We start from the raw sequence: 13,971 nt of genomic DNA on the forward strand, positions 1-13,971 counted from the left end.
TGTTTTCATGAATCAGTTCCGAAAATAGAGGATAATTACCCTAAAAAGCTATTTTTAAGAAATGGTTTGGAAAGGACGGTATACGTAATGATGGAGCAGAGTGTTTAAGATGATGCTGTATAGAACTGCAGTACAGATTGCAGAGCTTGTGTTAACCTCTTTCTGCCTCATTTTGCTTGTCCATCAAACAAAGATAATATTACCTAATTTATAGGGCTACTGGAATGATTAGATGTGTTTATAAATGTAGAGTGCACAGTATAGTTGAGTGCCTGTCCTGTCCTGATAGTTATTATTTAATATCTTTATCTGTACACTAAATAATGAGAGAAAAGCATAATGCATTAATTTTTAATAAACTGCCAAATAAGGATGAGAAAAAATTTTAAGGAGCCTGTTATAGTGAAAGGGAGTAAATTAACATTTAAGGAATGCGTAATGGTACAAAACAATGAAAATCACTTTCAAAGATTCTGAAATAATAGTCAGTCTCATCAAATTTTACAACTTGCAGATAAGGCAAATGAAATTCCATTATTATAAATCAGTCTCTACCAAACTAACATACATGTCACAGAAAGTCCACTGTGGTGAATTAATTCACCATACAAGATTCAGCAGATGATAACAATGATCTTGCGTATCTGTAAATCAAGGACACTTTCAAACAAAAGGCCAAGTAACTCCATCAGTCTCAAAACATAACAAATTACAGTCAAATACATTTACTTAAAAAGATGATTAGGGGAAATCTAACAAGTATAGAAAATATTTACCTTTACAATGAGCATATGGCATTGTCATTACATAATCTTCACCTCTATTTAAGAAAGTTAACCGTGCTTCTCCTTCTAATATTGCAGACAATGAGTTTCCTGAAATAAAAATTGCTTATTAAATTTCACAGAAAATAATTTAACCATTCCAAAACAAACAAAACATACTGAGGACATCTATCAGATATCTACAGTAGAAAAGGGTGCTTAGAGGGAAATTCACAACTTAAATTAGAAAAAAAGAAAAATTCAAATCAGTGATCTGACTTTTGACCCTATGAAATTAGAAAAAGAACTAATTAAATTCCAAGTAGGTAGAAGAAAGGAAATAAGGATGAGCAGACATCAGTGTATAAAGTGGACAGATAATTCAGAAAATTAGGGAAGCCAAGAATTGATACAGACAGATCAAAACACAGAACACAAATGAGGAACAGAATGAGCCAAATCGTGGCACAGCCTATAGGCACTGAAAGGAAGTCAGAGAACGTTGTGGATGATTTCACGACAGTAAATTTGGGATCCCCCTCTCTGGCCCTTCTCCTTTCCAGGTGCCTATTCTCTGTCTAGGGGCCATGGTTTCTTCAAATTTAGCGTTTGGTGCTCCAGGCTGCAAAGGTTGCAATGTTTCTACCGGTTTACCCTGTTAACCGTATGTAACCAGGAGCTGAGAAGCAAGGACCCATTCTGTGTGATTTCTGTCCTATGACTGTGGACTTCCCACTGAATTTGCCTGCAACTGCTCTCTCTTTAATACCTTCAGGCAGCTGCTTTTGGTATTAGGGCCAGAGGTACAGAGAAGGATGGTTTTATTCGTGAGGGCTTTATTCAGACATTGCTGTCCATATACATTTTTAACACAGTAAAACCACACAGATCTTTCGTATTCAACTGTATACATGTGCTGGCTTATCATTAAATCATTTATCTTTTATTATATCATATTTATAGCCATATTATATCTTAAAATAACTGAATGTTTCCTTATTTTAAAGGAAACGTGTTCTTCATGGGCAAGCTGAAAAATCCAAAGATAATTATCCATAATTCTATAATTCAGGTTAATCATGAAATCTTGATTTTTTCCCTAAACATGAACGCATGTTTACTTGTACTTCAAAAACATGAATACTTTTAAAGTAGAGGTGACTCAGAGCATAGATGTATTCTGCTTTTCATTTAACATTGTATCATCAGCTATTTCATATTATAGTGTACATTAGAATTACCTGAGGAGATTATAAAAATGTATATTCTTGAGTCCAGTGATTGTGATTTGGTAAGTCAAGACTGGGGTTCAGGATTCCAAAGTCTTAACTCGTATTCTGATTATGAAATTGATAGTTCATGCATACTATTTGAAAAACAAGAGCAGCTGTCCCAAGTGATGATAAATTATTTAACTCATAGCAAAGTGGCTAAGTACCTATATTTCACCTGCTCCACAGAATATAAGAAACCCATTTAAAAATAAATGGTTCTTAGGGCAAAGCCTAGTGGTACAAGAAAAAAACAGATCAACAGACCTGGGAAGACAGAACCTGAAACAGGAAATAATGACACTAAAAATCATTTATAAACAGACCCTGAGAAAATTAATTGGCTTTTAGGAAAAGAAAGTTGTGTTCTTGCTTCACTCCATTCACAATATATACATCAAAGTAAGTTCCAGGCAAATTAAAGATCAATGAAAGCATAAAAGTATAAGAATATATAAGTAAATTATTATATAAGCTGAAGTGCGAAGGGATTTCTCTGACATCAAAAGCAAAAACCATCAAAGGAAAAACTGATAATTTAGTACATCAAAATGTCAAGAAACTACTTGTTAGGAGGAATACACTCTGCTCAGATGTCATTAAATTTAGCTTAATTTAGATTCAAGAAAATGCACCAATTCCTAAAACAAAATAAATTATCACACTCTCCAAGCAAGAAGTTTCTATATGAGCAAGTCAATAACCAAAGAAGAAATGAGGAAGTTACAGAAAAACTGCCCCTACAAAGTCTGAACTTAGTAAATTCTTTCAAATTACAAAGGAACAGATAGCTCTGATATACACAACTATATTCACTATAATACTGAAAAAAAGAAGGCTAGCTGCAAGTAATCCTGGAAAGCGAGCTGTGTAGTTGGTACTCAATAAAAATTCTACAAGGGTAGAACACACATTCACAAAAGCTATCTACACTATAGTCAGGGAAGGGACATGAAGAGATGAAGGGTACAGTGGGGAAAAACTCAAATACATGCACTTTCAGGAGAAAATGATCACACTCTGAAACAAGCAAAATATAAAACTAGGCAAAAAAAAAAAAAAATCAAACTCAAAAGCCAAACAAAGCAAGCATCAAGGGATGATCTGCTTGTTTGAATTGTCACAGGTTTTAGATTAAGATTTCCTACTGTACCTATTTCTTTATTTTCCTTCTTCTTTTTTTACAAAAGTTTTTAGTAGCATGTTACTTGTCTCAAGGTAAAAATATCATTACTTTCAATATTGGACTCTGGACAAGTATTCTAACTGTATTTAGATTCTCTCTCTCTCTATTCAAAGACTAAATCAAAAGATCAACCCCTCAGGTACACGGAAATGAAACAAAAAATCTTGGTAGAGCTAAAGGCAAAAGAAATATATTGTGGACTAAAATGGCGAGCTACAGTGGACAGTCATTATTCTGTCTTTTGATAAGTGGTGTTTGCGGTAAATTTACACATAGATGAAACCTCTATTTATGAATGAGCAAAGAAAAACAACAAAAACGAAAAGGCATTATCCAAGTAAAACTGATACTTAAAATGACATACAAATCCCTTGTTGAAAACAGTACAAGACATTGTCTATATTAAAGCTCACCAGAAGATACTACATCCTGGAAAAGTGTATAGATTGAGACATGGGTAGACTCACCATAGAACTTGGACTTGGCCAGGATACTACCACTAAGGCAAAATCCATCTTTTCGGTTACTGACATAAAAGGCAGATATTGGTGGATGATGAGACACCTGTTGGATACAGGAAACATACATGAAAATATAATAATTATAAGCATATTACTGTGATATTATCAAAAGCTCAAGTCTTAGAAGTATATTCTAATAATGAATTAAAAGAAATATTTGGTAAGCATTTAACAGTAAAATTAAATATTGATGATTGTAGGAACCAATCTCCAACATGTGTCTCAAGGAAACCCACCTCCTGGTATTCACAGCAATGGATGAGCTCCGTTTACACTGTGCCCACTGCACCCGGGTCAGTTTGTGTGGAAGTCATAGTATGCCACCTCTGAAATTAGGCTGTAAGGCAGCATGTATCTTGATGTGTGCACATCTCTCTCAAATCATTAGCTCTGAATAGCCAGCTTCCATGTTGTGACCAGCTATGGAGAGGCCCACGTGATAAGATACTGACCTCCTCTCAAAAGCCATGTGATGACCTCGGAAGCAGAATCCTTCAGCCTAGAAGCCTCCAGAAGATTGCAAAGCTGGCTGACATCTTGACCTCAACCTCAGGAGAGATTCTGAGCCAGAACCACCCAGCTAAACAGCTCTCAGATTCCTAACCTTATTATACGAAATAATAACTGTTTGTTGTCTTAAGCCATTAAGTTTTAATTTGTTATACAGCAATGAATAACTAATACAGTGGCTATTCTTCATGTAAATTACTGAATAGACTTAAGAATCTAACAAAAGCTTTAACAAATATGTCATTTTAATAATTAATATTTTGATACATATACATCTTAAGGTTTCTAAAATGAGCCAAAGATAAAATTAATCACTTCTTAAGCTTCTCAACTTAGTGAAGAATTACAGCAAACTAAAATGCAATCATTTAAAAAACTAATACAGATAAAGTGCTTTCAATCTGAGGAGTACATCAAAATTTATTGGGAAGACAAAGGTTTCTCAAATAACTCATTGTATTCTCATCCTCCTTACACTCCCTATATGAAAGATAAGCAGGCCAGAATTTATTTAGATGAGTATCTGGGAAGAAATAGGGTTGGAGAATTAAATTTAAAATAATGAGGCAAAAAAGTACAGTATCCGGTTATCTAATTGTGAATGCACAGATAATAAGACCACTGTGGAGTGCTTACAAAGGCAGGTGAGCACGAGTCGCTCAGTCGTATCTGACTCAGCGGCCCCATGGACTACACGGTCCACGGAATTCTCCAGGCCAGAATACTGGAGTGGGTAGCTGTTCCCTTCTCCAGGGGACCTTCCCAAACCAGGGACCGACTTCAGGTCTCCCACACGGCAGGCGGATTCTTTTACCAGCTGAGCCACCAGGGAAGCCCCAAAAGGCCAGCAATGTGAGATAAATTTAGAAAGAGATGGAGGACTCTGAATGTTAGAGAAATGGGTTCAAATTTGATTCAGGAATTGGAGAACCACTGAAGTATCTGGTCCAAAGAAAAAACAGAGAGCAAAGCAAGAAAAATAAAGACTTATTTTTGATCACAGGATTCTATGACTGTAAGAAAATATGGTATTTAGTAGTAGTCAGTATTAAGAGGTTAAATGCTTATCAAATGTTCACTAATAAGAAAGGTTAATCAACAGTGAGTTTACCGAGTTAATATTCTCTAAAAAAAAAAATCTTAACTTCCAAATCAGTTTTTCTTCTATAACAAGCATTTCTAATACCTGTTCAGCAATATAAAAAGTTTTGCTGTTTGTTCTGGGATGAATCCACAAACAACGGAAAGTCTCACCAAGTATAGGATTATAAGGTTTCTTCAGTCCCTAGTAAAAAACATAGAAGTTTCAAATCATAAACATGGAAGATTCAAAGTACTAACTTAAACCAGTCAAGATGGGCTTAACTGTATCATCTGAGAATTATCCTTATAAAATTATAATGACATGAAATGAAACTAAATGACTTCAATCAGAATATAGGTCTAAACAAGTATTTTGCAATTTTGCTAATTGAAAGAGGGCTTGCAATGTAATTATTCATAAATAATCTAAGATAACCCCCCCAAAATATATAAGGCTAAAGAAAGTAAAATATAAACTCTACCTTTGGCTTTTTATAGAATCCTGACAAATACGATTTCACTACTTTCTTCAAACGGAAATAAGGATTTTCTTCAAGAGCAGCCCTAAAAAACAAAATGATAACATGCAAAAAATTTATAGAACATATCACAAAGTCTCCCTAATATTAATGAAGCCAACAACTGAATATGAAATGACAGGAAAGTATACAATTTATATTTAAAACAGATGGTAAAAGTAACCATGTCAATCAGTATGCAAGAATCATTTTGCATAATCTAGTTATTTTTCTCCCCCTTTTTCTTATTATTTGATATACTGCCCCAGCCTCTGCTTAAGTAGTTTTTGAAAACTCTCTAAACCAAGGTTTCTCAGCTGGGGTACTATAGAACCCCATATATTGCCAGGAGTTCTATTTGAAATTGTGATTGAAAAAAATAAAAATAGAGTCTGAGATTCACACACTGCATGATCCCTAGCATTTGCAATGCTGAAGCAATGCCAAGCAGTCTTGCTAATGATTTCATTAGAAGTCTTTGGTCCTTTATGTCAGAAAAGGACCATGCGCACTTGATCTAGTCTATTTTCAGTTGGTGATATTAATTAGAAGTGATCAACAGTAGCTGGTGAGTGCTATAGTACATCAGCCTCTTTCATGAAATTGCCTCTCTGAAGCACATGACTATGTGCCCTTTTAGTCCCTAGTATAAAATGCAGAAGTTTCAAATCACCAATATGGAAGACAAAATAATTTATATCGATCAAAAAGGTTTTAACCCCATCTTTAGACTTGAATCTCCCCTATTTGCTACCAACTGATTTTCCAGAGTTATTTAATAACTACCAATTTAATAGATAAAGACAATTTTCATTTTAAAAGAGAGTTTTAGAAGCTATGACTCACCTGTCCCCTTGCCCTTCTGTTATTGCTGGAACATAGCAAAACACTGATTGTGTTGTTTTTCAGAAGTCTATCTGAGAAGTTTCATATATATACATATATATATATACACACACATACACACAAACACAGCAATTTAACTATTTATACTACTCCCTCTAAGCACGTCTAAAGGTCCAATATGGTGATTTTTGAGATGCAGTGTGAGATGGAAGAGGCTAGGCCTAGGCTTGCTGACAACTGTGCCAACTTAAAGTTGTTGAACTTTTCGGGAGTTATCCCTCTGATTGTGCTCTTCTTTTCTTGCTTTAAATTCTCTTATGAAGTTTATTTAAAACTTTACATGCATATACATAGTTCAAACTCCAAAGCAATATAAAAAGTATACAGTCTTGCCATTGCCCCATTGCTCCATGTTCTTCCTACTTAACCTACCATAGGCAACTTTCTTTTTAAAATGTTTCTTTTTATGCACAGTTTTCTTAAAGTATAAGGAAGCAAATATAATATATAGCCTTTTTCTCTAAAGGGGAGAGGAAACAATGCATTCTTTTGTACTTTTGTACTTTGCTTTTTCACACACACACATAAAGTCCTGATGATCCCTCTAAATCAGTCTACAGAGCTCTTCCTTAGTGTGGATATACCATACATTACTTAACCAGTCAACTGTGGCTGGACACTTGAGTTATCTAATCTTTTGCTATTTTAAGCCCTGCCGCCACAATTTTGTATGTGTATCATTTTGTATATGTAAAGTTGTATCTGTAGGAGTTATTCTCAGACGTAGGATTACTGCATCACGGGATTGAATGCATTGACATAATTTTGGTAAATACTGCCAAGTTTCTTTCAAAGGCACTGGGCAAGTCTGGATGAGCCAGCAGCAGTCTACAAGCGCCTGCTGCCCCACACAACCTCCCCAACACTGTGTGTTGCCTGAAGTACCATCTCTCAATTTGGGGAAATGGGCATCTGTCAAGATCTTATTGTGATTCATAGGAACCTGCCTCATATTCTGAGAGAAATAAGTTTCTAGGGTAGATAAAAGAAAGGAGAACTGAGGTATTAGAACATTTAGATTTTTGGTCAATGAGATGGATGGAAAAATAGATCTTACTATGGTTTGAATTTGAACTTTTCTTATTTAAAGTTAAGTTTACATGTTTAAGGACGTGTCTCTATTGTGTGTGTTGGTCACTCAGTCATGTCCAACTCTCTGTGACCCCATGGACTGTAGCCCACCAGGCTCCTCTGTCCGTGGGATTCTCCAGGCAAGAGTACTGGAGTGGGTAGCCATTCCCTTCTCCAGGGGATCTTCCTGACTCAGGGACTGAACCCAGGTCTTATGCATTGCAGGCAGATTCTTTACCACCTGAGTCACCATGGAAGCCTTAAGAATCTGCCTGCAGTGCAAGAGACCTGGGATCGACCCCTGGGTTGGAAAGATCCCCTGGAGAAGGGAATGGTTACCCACGCCAGTATTCTTGCCTGCAGAATTCTTTGTTCCTATACTTCATTTTTAAACTGCCTGGTCATTTCTTCCACTCTTTTTTCTATTAAATTATTGATCATTTTCATGCACTGGTTTAGAACTCTTTTTCTTTTAGGGAGCTTAACACTTAATGTATGACTTAATTTGCAAAAATCTCCCACAGTTTTATAAATTATCCTTTGAATCAGCTTATGCTTTTTTTCCTTGCAATATTCATTAATAAACTAATTCACTAATAAACTGAATACAGATATTGATGAAGAATCTAAAAATCAGGTCACAAGGCCAGAACCTTGTATCTCAGAAAACACAGCTCCTTGAAACTGCTGCTGAAATGGGGGCAGCAGGTGGAACCTTGAAAAGTATGGTTCTCCAAGAAACGGCTGGGAAGGAGGCAGGCAGATCCTCCTCCACCTCTTTCAGGCCTGCCTTTTTCAGAATTACACCCAGGATCAGCTGGCAGGAAGAAAAACAAAGAGAGTGGGGATTTATGCCATGAGCCAGCAATTGGCCGGGTGTTCCGGATGCAGTAAGCTGCACACGCCTTATTGCGTACAGAGAGGATAAGCACAAACACAAGCAGAAACCCTAGGACAGGACCTGCACGAGGACTCAGGTGAGGAGAACAGAGAACGCCAGCCAGCTCTCCCCGTGCGGGGTTAGTACACAGGTCAGGAGCCTCTGAGGGCAGTGCTGTCAAGGCAGAGGCAGAAGTCCTGTCTTCCTCAAGCTTGAGATCACCCCATTTGACCTCATAAATTGAAACATCACAGCAAAGCATTAAACATACTTATTAAGGTCAACTATACTAGTGGTGGAGAAGAGAGAACAGGATCTCATTAGAGCTTGATTTGGGTACAGCATAACAACATGTCTGACACTCTGTGACCCCATGGACAGCCTACTAGGTTCCTCTGTCCATGGGATTCTCCAGGCAAGAGTACTGAAGCAGGCTGCCATTTCCTTCTTCAGGGGATCTTCCCGACCCGGGGATCAAACCCAGGTTTCCTGCACTGTGGGCAGACACTTTACCATCTAAGCCACCGGGGAAACCAACAACTGAAATTAGCACTCTGAAAAATCTCTAAAACCATGAAGCATCTCTTAAGAAATGAGAATTTACTTACTCAGATAGGAAATCTGCATGATAGTAGTAATCTGAAAGTTTATCCAGGAAAGAACGGGGTTCCAAAATAAATGTAGGCAGGACCACCCTGGATAGATCCATGCCAGGACGAACTTGTTTCAGCAAAGTCCAGATAAGGCTTTTATTTTCTTCAGATACAGTTTCTGTTTGAGATGCCTCCCCTGCCTTTTGCAATTAACAAAAAATACTGAAATACTGTATTCATTTCAGACGCATGGATATGTATATAGATAAGAAAGCTAATGCAGAAAAAAAATAATTTACTATAGGATTATTCTGAGCATTCTCAAAATATGAAAATAACCCATTAGGCAATTAGTCAATAGCTATAAAATTTAGTAAAAGGGTAGTTGCAAGAGACACTAAAGTGAATGATATTTTCAAAGAATCCATTCTAAAAATATCATACTCTATTTAGACTATGTTTACTTCTATGCCTTAGCAACAGGAAAGTTATAAATTCACACTTCCCTGCAGTTTACTTTGTATCTGGCAATAATATCAAGGAGTATCTTATTTCAAAAGAAATAAGATAATAGAAACTTTAAATTCAATATACTATACTGGCATTTGTATGAGTATATATGTTTAGCTGTTTAAAATAAGTATTATATGAATACTATTCTCTTTTAAGAAAATAAGCAATAAGTCATACAAATATCTTCAATTTCATCTATAAGTTCACAGAAAGTAAAAACCTTTGAACATCACAAGCTGTTACCTCTCCGAGTTCTTCATGGCTCTGCTCAGTGTAGGTGGTCTCCTTTAAAGGCTCGACAGGCTCAGGCTCAATGTATGAGTCATCCTGCCTTTCTGACGTGTCTGTGTCACTTTCCTCACTCTTCCCCATCACCTCGTTGTCAGACTCATCATGCTCTTGATCGTTTTCTTTATCAGATTTATCAGAATACATATCTTGGTCCTTAAAATGCTGTCGTTCAATTTCACTATCATTTAACCTTAAGGGAAAGAATCATTAGCAGAAAGGATAAAGGAGGTCAAGGATATTTAATTTATAAGTAAGTATGATATGTAACACTTACTGAGAATTTACTATGTGCTGGACACCATTCTAAGTGTTTTATATATATAGTTTAACTCATTTAATTGTAAAAATGCCCTATGAGATAAGTAAAATGATTATTCTCACTTCACAGATAAATGGGGGCATAGAGAAACAAAAACTTGGAAAATATTAAAAGATGACACTCTAAGCTCTTTACTTCTCAATCCTTTAGGTCTAAATTTTTCAAAACAAAAATTTTAGACTATTTCTTGCTATAATTTTTTCTTAGTTTTACAAACATCACTTGAATATTTGAATCAACCTATCACTTCTGGTCTAAAGAAAAACTTCAGATCAAGACCACCAGATTCTCAAGTGAACACAAATGAATTATGACTTTCTACCTGTGAAGGTCTCCAGATTCACTCATAAAAATTCCAAAAATAAAGGAGAAAACATATGAGGCAATTATGTTGATTTAATACTTGATTGATAAGTTTAACCTTGGAAAAAAATCCAGGAAGAATTAGAAATGGAAATTTCAGCTTAAGGAAATGAACTTTCAGCCTAAAATTGTTAAACTGCTATATCCAACCTTATTCTTACTTACATGATTAGGGTTGCTAATCTGCATAAAAATGAAATAATTAAACAAATCATTTCCAAAATCAATTTTTTGTTTTAGAAATTTCTTATTTGATAAAGTACCTGTGCATTTCATTTGGTATGAAAATTTTATAAAGCTCTTTACGAATGACTACGTGGTGCCATTATATATGACTGATACTTTAATAATGCTGAGGTAGGTAACAGGCCCTAGAAGCTCCATTTGATTCTTATTTTAGTGTCTATTTTTAAAAATCTTCCTACGTTTAATCAGAGAACTCCTAATACAAATTCATTTTTTTGAATACTGGCTATTTCCTTTCTTATCCTTTACAATCACATATTTTTAAAGAACATTAAGTCTAAAATTCCTGTCTTTGCTTTCTTACGATTCAGTCTCTCCTTTACCCCTCACAGTGTGGTTTTTACTTTCCCTTTTATTTTGTTTTATCCTCTCTCCCCCTTTGGCAAGCTATCCAGTTCCAAGACTTCATCATCACTTCTATTTGATGATTTCCCATGCTTGCTTTTAAATGCTTGGCTGACCATCTGTATGTCCAGAAACCACTGCTTCTTCAACATGTCCAACATTTATATTATCCAATTACATACAAAGAAAAGAGGCTCAAAAATTTTTAATGAATACATGTGTGAAGCAGATGAATTTTTAAGATCCCCACATAAGAGGATTTAAGGATTACCTGGTATTCAATAAGACCAGGGGAAGAAGCCCCCGCAAAAATCCATTCCTATATCAGCTGCACCTCCCTCCCCCACATCCTGTCTCATTCACGCTCCTATACTTGGATAAAACAAAGCTACGCTGCTCAGTCACTCCAGGTGTGTCTGACGCTTTGTGACCCTATGGACTGTAGCCCGCCAGGCTCTATCCATGGGATTCTACAGGCAAGAACACTGGAGTGGGTTGCCATTTCCTTTTCCAAAAATAAAGCTACAGGTTACATTAATAGATCTACAAAGAAAGCATGTAAAAGATCAGGTAATGGTAGTTTTAAAAGAGAGTAAAGAAAAACAGTCAAAAGAAAATGAAGGAAAAAGTTCAGTTCCAGTTACAGGGAGGTGAGGAGAGAAGCGGCTCAACTTTGAGGAGAATAACCTCAATGCCGATATGAGTAAGTGACTACAGAGAAGCCAAGGGCTGGGCCAGGGAGGAAACGGGGAGGTCCATTTTTCTCGCAAAGCAATGGAAGAGATCTGAACCACAGCGACCCTCTGAACCTCTTCTTTCCTTGGAGAAACATTGTTTTACTAGTAACTACAACAAATGCTTCAGGGGAAAAAAACCCCAAAATAGGATTCAGTTCACACTTGAAATACCATATAACAGAAGAATTCCACAAAGACCAGGTAGAATAAGCCAAGTCCCATTTAAAACAAAACAAAACAAAACAACAGTGTTATAGAGCAGCAATAGAAGGATGAATTACATCTCATTTTTATAAGGCAAGAAAGGCTTCACATATAGTATTTGAGATTGAGATTGGCCTTGAAGAAGACACAGGAGTATGATAGAAAAAAAGCAAGGAGGACTAGAAATCGTTCTTAATGGAGGGAACACCATACACAAAGACAAGATTGTTAGCATGGTTGTATTTAGGAAAGAACGAGTAATTCACATTAGCTAAAATCAAAGAACTTTCTACACCTCATCGTAGCAACTAAACAAATTTTAAACCAGGCCATAGGGGTTTAATGGAGTAGGAAATGGTAACCCACTCCAGTATTCTTGACTGGAAAATTCCATGGACAGAGGAGCCACGGGGTTGCGGGCCATGGGGTTGCGGTCCATGGGGTTGCAAAGGGTCAGACATGACTGAGTGCCTGAGCAAGCACACAAAGGGGTTTGAAGCAGACAGGTTTCAGTCCTAAATATCATACAAAAATTCTCGGCTTGCCGACTGACCTAGTGAATAACACAGTCTTGAAAATAATCACCGTATGAGTGACAATATCTACTTACTGGAAATTGTCACCACTGTGGAGATTGTTAGCACGTAATAAGCCATACAGGGTCACATGTGTGCTCTCTGATGAGATGCTCAGGTCATGTTCTTTCCCTTCCCTGATCATTGTACGTTTAAGAAGACTAGAACATTTCAAAGCCAACTCCAAAGCATCCATCCAGCACCTTCCTAGAAGAGCACAGATTCAAAAGCAGTGTAACTCAAGGAACTAGAAAAACTAGCATCCAACAATTTATCACAGTTAACTTTTGAACATATTATTTCTCTCAGAAACATGTACTATAAAAGCTAATTAGAATATGAAATTCTTCCAGGATTGCTTAATGCAATTCTTCAGTATAATAAATGCTTTTTGCATTCTAAATATCTAGAACCACTGGTAAATAAATAGCATTAATGCACATTAGGATATACACTTAATCTAAAATAAGTGTACTTAATTTTTAAAACCTTCGAATGTTAATACATAGTATAATTTGAAGATATCAAAAAGGTACATAAAATTACCTAAGAATTACGTTTCTACTAGGAAACAAACTAATATTTTGTTGTTGCTAAGACATCTATTCCAGGTTTAGCACCTCAATTTTAAGTCAGAAAAATGCCTGTACAAATAATGTTATTGTCATATTAGTCAGGAGAAACATTAACAACTTAATTTTTTAATGCGTGGTTGACTATATATATTTTTTAAAATTTTATTTTATATTGGACTATAGTTGTTGGGGTCACACAGAGTCAGACACGACTGAAGTGACTTAGCAGTTAGCAGCATAGTTGATTTACAATGTTGTGTCTCTGGTGTACAACAAAGTGATTCAGCTGTACATATACAAATATCTCTTCTTTTTCAAAACCTTTTCCCATTTAGGTTGTTATAGAATGTTGAGCAGAGTTCCCTGTGCCATTCAGTAGGTCCTTGTTTGTTATCCTTTTTAAATACAGGAGTGTGTACATGTCGATCCCAAACTCCCAATTCAGTCCTCCTCTCCTACTAACTATTTTTGAAATTAAAATTCAGAGCATTAGCAGAAAA

At 36.1% G+C, this 13,971-nt stretch overlaps 1 protein-coding gene across 2 annotated transcripts in view; it reads right to left on the reverse strand.

Moving 5' to 3' along the window:
• Positions 1-13,971, reverse strand: part of OSBPL8 (oxysterol binding protein like 8) — a 73,670-nt gene that overhangs the window by 17,148 nt on the left and 42,551 nt on the right. For both annotated transcript variants that reach the window (XM_068972232.1, XM_068972231.1), the window contains exons 7-13: positions 12,932-13,103; positions 10,060-10,297; positions 9,319-9,503; positions 5,818-5,899; positions 5,439-5,537; positions 3,689-3,785; positions 777-875 (exon numbers count right to left, since the gene is read on the reverse strand). In XM_068972232.1, coding sequence (XP_068828333.1) covers positions 777-875; positions 3,689-3,785; positions 5,439-5,537; positions 5,818-5,899; positions 9,319-9,503; positions 10,060-10,297; positions 12,932-13,103 — 972 coding nt within the window. The remainder of the gene's footprint in view (positions 1-776; positions 876-3,688; positions 3,786-5,438; positions 5,538-5,817; positions 5,900-9,318; positions 9,504-10,059; positions 10,298-12,931; positions 13,104-13,971) is intronic.

Source organism: Capricornis sumatraensis, chromosome 4 (assembly GCF_032405125.1).
Source record: "Capricornis sumatraensis isolate serow.1 chromosome 4, serow.2, whole genome shotgun sequence".
Taxonomy (NCBI): domain Eukaryota; kingdom Metazoa; phylum Chordata; class Mammalia; order Artiodactyla; family Bovidae; genus Capricornis; species Capricornis sumatraensis.